The 6,904-nt window shown below is 26.4% G+C and overlaps 1 protein-coding gene across 1 annotated transcript in view; it reads left to right on the plus strand.

Moving 5' to 3' along the window:
* Nucleotides 1-4,424, plus strand: part of LOC136081485 (uncharacterized) — a 5,263-nt gene extending 839 nt beyond the window's left edge. Inside the window, exons 2-4 of the mRNA XM_065798803.1 lie at nucleotides 1-228; nucleotides 327-451; nucleotides 2,440-4,424. The exon at nucleotides 1-228 is cut by the window's left edge and continues 115 nt beyond it. Of these exons, the coding sequence (XP_065654875.1) occupies nucleotides 1-228; nucleotides 327-451; nucleotides 2,440-4,424 (2,338 nt within the window). The remainder of the gene's footprint in view (nucleotides 229-326; nucleotides 452-2,439) is intronic.
* The last annotated feature ends 2,480 nt before the right edge of the window (nucleotides 4,425-6,904 follow it).

Consider the following 6,904-nt stretch of genomic DNA (forward strand, 5'->3'; position numbering starts at 1 on the left):
AGCAATTATTGAACTTGAACGCAACAATTCATGTGGATATGATGGTATTTCCAGTAATGTAGCTATTTATGTTATGGACAGCATTAGTAAACCATTATTTTATTTAATATCATCTTCATTTAAAAATATTATATTCCCTGATAAACTTAAACTAGCCAAAATTAATCCGTTTTCAAAAAAGGTGATTGCAATAATGCTTCTAACTACCAACCTATTTCTTTACTTCCAGTATTTTCAAAAGTATTTGAGAGAGTAATTTGTAATAGAGTTGATAATTACTTTAAATTAAACAATTTATTATACAAAAATCTGTTTGGATTTTAAAGCAATTGCTCTACTGAACATGCTATTATTAAACTTGCTGACAAAATGTATAAGTCGTTTGATAGCGATGAACTGGAATTAGGATTGTTCATTGATCTTTCTAAGGTCTTTGATACAATTGATCACAGTATTTTACTTTCCAAGCTAAAATATTACAGTATTATAGGCTCAACATTTAAGTGGATTAAAAGCTATTTGTATAACAGAAAGCAGTTCGTATTACTAGAAATGTCAGAGCCCCTTGATATTACGTGTGAAGTTCCTAAGGGTTCAATCGTAGGTCCATTATTGCTTTTAATATATATTAACAATATTCATAAAGCTTCCCAACAAATATCTACATTTAAGTATGCTGACGATATAAATTTATTTTTTAATCATCTTGATTCAAAGACTTCGTTTGAAACTATGAATATTGAACTCGAAAATTTCAACCTCTGGTTCATAGCAAAAAAATTATCCCAAAATTGTGAAAAAACTAGCTTTACTCTTTTTCAAAAAAAAAAAATCATTTTAAAGTTAACCCTTAAAGCTGCCTAAACTGCTTATTAATAAAAATAAAGTTAAACGTAAAAAACATACAAAATTTTTGGGAGTACTTTTTGATAAAAATTTGTGATGGAGAAACCATATTGGTTTTCTAGAAACAAAGGTGTTCTCTGAAATATGTGTTTTGTATAAGTTGAAACCTTTTCTCGATAGTAAATCACGTAATATGCTATACTTTAGTCTAGTACATCGTCAACTTTTGTACGCAAATATTGTATGGGCCAGCATCCATAAAACAAAATTGCTAAAATTACAAAACCATGCATGCAAAGCAATTAATTATTTAAATAGGTTAGTAAACCCGGCCCCAGTGATGAAAGCATGATGGCTCTAGATATTGAGAAACTTAACACATTACAGATATAAATTTTTATGTACAAGTATAAGAACAATCTACTACCAAGCGTTTTTTCAGATATTTTCTTGATACCATATTCTGAAAAATATAATCTGCGTTCAAATATCAGGTACAATTACCATCTAGGGAAAATTAAATTGCAGCAGTCAGGTTTCCTAATTACAAACCGTCGTCCATCAATATGGAATCATCTTCAAAATAAAAATATTAAGACCTAAAATTTTAAAGACCATTTCATCGTTTAAACGGCAAACTAAAATGCATCTTTTTCATTCCTGACATATATATTATAGCTTACAGTATTTGTTTTTAGATTTTTAATTTTTTTCGTATTTGATTTAATATTTTTTGTTTTAAATTTTTTACACTAAAAAAAAATATGAGCTTTGTTTTATTGAAGTTCTATTTTATTTTTAAAATTAAAATGTTTTTTTTTATGAGTGACTAAAGGGCTCTATGAAATGGTTGTGATATGTATATGTATACATATATGATATATATATATGTATATATATACATATATATATGATATATATACATATACATATATATACATATATATATGTATATATATATGTATATATATATACATATATATGTATATATATATATATATATATATATATATATATATATATATATATATATATATATATACATATATATATATATATATATATATATATACATATATATATATACATATATATATATACATATATATATATATATATATATATATATATATATATATATATATATATATATATATATATATATATATATATATATATATTTACAGAAACTATGCAAGAGTTATTTAAAGTAACACTTTGCATTAACCAACGTTAATGGATGTGAATGAGTATTTTTGGTAAGCACTAAATATAAGTTTTGAAACGGAATTTAATAAACTTATTACCTTTAATATATCTGATAAATGAGGCATTATCGTAATTGTTAACTCAAGTAGTTATGAAAACAAAATTAAAAATAAAAAGGAAAATAAAAATAAAATATTAAAAAAGCTGTTGAACGGAAGAAACCCGAATCGAATCGAATATAAAACAACATTCCAATACCACGATAGCTATAACCAGTAAATAGCGCCATTGTGGCTATAACGAACTAAATAACAATTATATGGCGACTATTTGAACAATAGTGTTTATTAAATGTTTTGTTATTGAACGAAATTTTTGTATAAGTAGAGCCTTTTGTTGTTGTTGTTAGATATAAGACTAACACATTGACTAAATATGTTAAAAAATCTCAGACTCGTGATGTAATTAATTCCGAAAAACATAGTTTAGATATAAATAAAAATTGTCTAAGTTGTAGATACACAAATGCTACATCATTAAACAATAAATTTGACTTGTTTCTATTAGATATTGCATCCTTTAAACTCGATATCTATATGATCACAGAAACTTGGTTTAATGAAAACTCAGTTACATATGTAAATGGTTATCAAATAATCCATAATAATAGATCAAATAGTCGTTCAGTTAAAACACATGGAGGTGGTGTTGCTATCTATGTAAAAGAAAGTTTTTTAGTTTACTCACCCAATGATAGTTTCACTAAAAACAACGACATTGAACATACTTGGTGTATTTTAAGTATAAAAGATGAACAAATTTTACTTGGTTGTATTTATCGGCCACCTGATGCATCTGAAGAAATAAATAACTGTATCTGTAAAATAATAGAAGCAGCTAAGAATAAAATTGATCATAATAGGTACTCTGGTTTACTTATTTCAGGAGATTTTAATTATCCAAATATAATATGGAAAAAAAACAATGTTCAAAACATAAAAAAATATGATAAATACTCCACCAAATTTGTTGAATATATAAATGACAACTACTTACATCAAGTAGTTATATCACCTACATATAATGCAGATTTAATTAATGGTAATATCTTAGATTTAATTTTAACAGAAACACCTGAACGTATAAATAAAATCCATCATAATCCAACTTTAGGCAACACTAGAAATGGACACCAAATACTTAGCTGGAAATATTTTGTCAAAAACACTACTAAAAATGAAATGTCAAATTTTGGGAAATCTGGATTTAACTATAAACTTGGTAATTACACAGTCATAAAAAAAGCTGTTAATGAAAATGATTGGGAAAGTCTTTTTGGAAAAATTAGTATTAATGAGTGCTATGAAATATTCCTAAATATCTATAGTGAATTATGCAACAAATACATTCCTAAAAAAACTATATACTTCAATAACAAATTACAGACCAGACCTTGGATTGATAGAGAAGCAAAAAAAGCAATAAGAAATAAAACAAGTTTATGGCACAAATTATTATCTAATGGTTTTAAATGTGACAAGCTAAAAGTCCAATATTTTTTAACCAATAAAACAATAAAAAATCTAGTTAAATCAAAAAGAATAAATTATGAAAAAAAAATAGCTGAGTCATTAAAAGAAAATTCAAAACTATTTTATGCATATGTTAATTCAAACAGAAAAATAAAATTAGGCATTAATATAGTAACAGATAAAAATGGTTCTTTACAAACAAATCGTGATAATATTGCTAATATCCTCAATGAAAACTTTCATTCAGTATTTGTTATAGAAGATCCAACAAATTTTCCTAACATTACAGTAAAAACAAGCAAGATTTTAGAATTAGATATAGACTCAGTAATAACTCAAGACATTGTTAGAATTAAACTAAGTGAACTAAATGTCAATAAAGCATTAGGAGCAGATAGTGTAAGTTCATATGTGTTAAAAAAATGTCAAAATAGTTTTTGCAAACCTCTAGAGTTACTATTCAAAAGATCCTTAAAAGAAGAACAAATTCCACTCATATGGAAAATGGCATATGTAACACCGCTATACAAGAATGGAGATAAAAATGATCCTGCAAACTATAGACCAATTTCATTAACGTCAATACCATGCAAAATTCTTGAATCGATCTTAGGTGACAAAATAATGAATTACATGTTAACAAACAATTTATTAAATAGTAACCAACATGGTTTTCGAAAGAACAAAAGCTGTACTACTAATCTACTAGAAACACAAGATATTTTATTTGATGCTATTGAGAATGGCTGGTGTGTTGATATGTTGTATACAGATTTCTCAAAAGCTTTTGATAAAGTACCTCATATGCGATTGATGTTAAATGTATTTATGGAGTAACTCTAAATTGGATAGAAGCCTATTTACATAATAGAAAGCAACGAGTAATTTTAGGGGATTGTGTATCAAAATGGCTAACAGTCGAGAGTGGAGTTCCACAAGGTTCTGTCCTTGGGCCACTTCTATTTCTTATTTTCATAAACGATCTGCCATCCACATTAAAAAATAATATTAAAATAATATTAAATAATTATATGCAGATGATAGCAAAATTATAAATATTTTTAAATCAGATGAAGATATTCGCATAAACAAATTACAACTAGATATTGATAATATTATGAAATGGTCGTCATTATGGTTAATGAAATTTAACTATGAAAAGTGTAAAATTATGCACATTGGCTTTGAAAATCCATGTATAACTTATTCAATGTTCGACGCTGAAACTCAACAGAATAATATCTTAGCAACATCAAAAGTTGAACAAGATTTAGGAGTAATGATGCAATCTAATTTAAAATGGACCAGTCATATTGATAAAGCTGTCGAAAAATCAAATCAAATGCTTGCTCTTATTAAACGAACTTTTAAATATTTTGACTCAAATATGGCAAAAAAATTATATACGACTTTTGTAAGACCCCATCTTGAGTTTGCAATCCAAGTATGGTGTCCTTATCTAAAGCAAGACATTTTAAAGTTAGAAAAAGTACAGAGAAGGGCAACAAAACTCGTACCAGCTTTTAAAAAAATGCCATATGAAAAAAGACTACAGTTATTGAAATTAATAACTCTAGAAGAGCGTCTTTTAAGAGTATATCTTATTTTTAAATATAAAATACAGAACGGTTATGAGGAAATAAATTGGATAAACGACTCAATATCTAAAATTCAATTAAAAACTTACAATTTTTGTAGTCATAACCAAAATTTAACAAAGGCGTACTGTAAGAGTAATGCTAGATATAATTTCTTTTCGTGTTGAGTCGTAAATCCTTGGAATAGTTTACCACCACATATTGTCGAATCAATAACAATTGACCAATTCAAAAATAAACTTGATAAATCAGATTATTGCAAAAATTATTTATTAAATACTAAATAATATTTATATACATTGAAAAGTAAACAATGCTATTTTTAAAACATTTATAGCTGTTATAGCACAACATCTTCTGTTATTGTGCTCCACAATTAATTTCATCAATTGTCACAGTGTACATTATTATTATTATTACTATTATTATTGTTGTTATTATTATTATTATTATCATCAAAACTATTGTAAAAATTATTTACGGAAAATAAATAGCTTGTTGTTGTTTTGCAAATCTTTGAATGAAAAATTGAGACAAAAAATCTTTTAGTAAAAAGCTTTGAGAAGAAAGTATGAATGAGTGAAAACTCGTTCAGATTTTCGAAATATAAACCCAAGTATATTTTTGTATTTATGGTTTTTATATCACGTATACATAGTTATTAAATAACTTTTATAATTCTCTTCACTGCTAGTGTCATTAGCTCCAATAATGCTGTTAGAAGTTTTATTAACTTTTCTTATGTCAAAAATAACCAAGTTCTGAAGCCAGAGTTACTAAGACACGTGTACTCAAAACTTTTACCCAGAAAGACAGATGATAAACAATATTATTTGTAACTGCGTCACTTGGATTTCATATACTATTTAAACGGATGAAAAACCCTGGTCTAAAAAGTTTTCAGTAATGGCTCAAACCCTAAATAAGTTAATTTTGAACTCTACATTATGAAATGTACCACCAATTTTGTGAAATATTATGCAAATAGTTTTACCATTAACATGGAATTGTGAACGAAGAGTCACATCTTACCTGAGGTTTATCATATTTTGCTTATACGCGTTGCAACGCGTTAATGCAAAATATGATAAAGCTCACAAATCCATGTTAATGACAAAACTATTAACATTGTATTTTACAAAAGTGGTGGTGCACTTCATAAAGTAGAGTTCAAACTGTATATATTTTCAGGCTTTTTTATCCGCTTAAATTGTAAATCAAATCCAAGTGACTCAGTTACAAACAATGTTATTTATCATCTGCAACAACAATGTTGTTTATCACCAATAACGCGTTGTATCTTTAAAATATTAGTGACATCTTTTTTAAATTACAAATAATAAAAAAGATCGCCTTTGCTTAAATGCTTGAAAACATTTAGCCTCTAGTGATTTTTTCAAAAAATGATTTTTAGGCCACGGCGTGGAATGTTAACTAAACATTTTATGTTAACAAAGCATAAAATGCCAAAAAGAACTAATTAAAACCTACTTTGTAAAAAATAAAAAATTGTCCTTACAACAAATTCTGATAGAGGAGGGGGGGGGGGAATGGCCTCTTTGACCCTCTCGTCATTCCGTAGCCCATGTAAGTATACCCTCATGTCATAGCCCATGTAAGAATAAAAATATTAGTGAATAAAATATTAGAAGATTAGTAAATTTACTAATCTTCTAATAATTTATTTTATGTATAGAAGGCTATTGATTGTACTTTTTA

The sequence above is a fragment of the Hydra vulgaris genome, chromosome 06, assembly GCF_038396675.1.
Source record: "Hydra vulgaris chromosome 06, alternate assembly HydraT2T_AEP".
NCBI classification, from domain to species: domain Eukaryota; kingdom Metazoa; phylum Cnidaria; class Hydrozoa; order Anthoathecata; family Hydridae; genus Hydra; species Hydra vulgaris.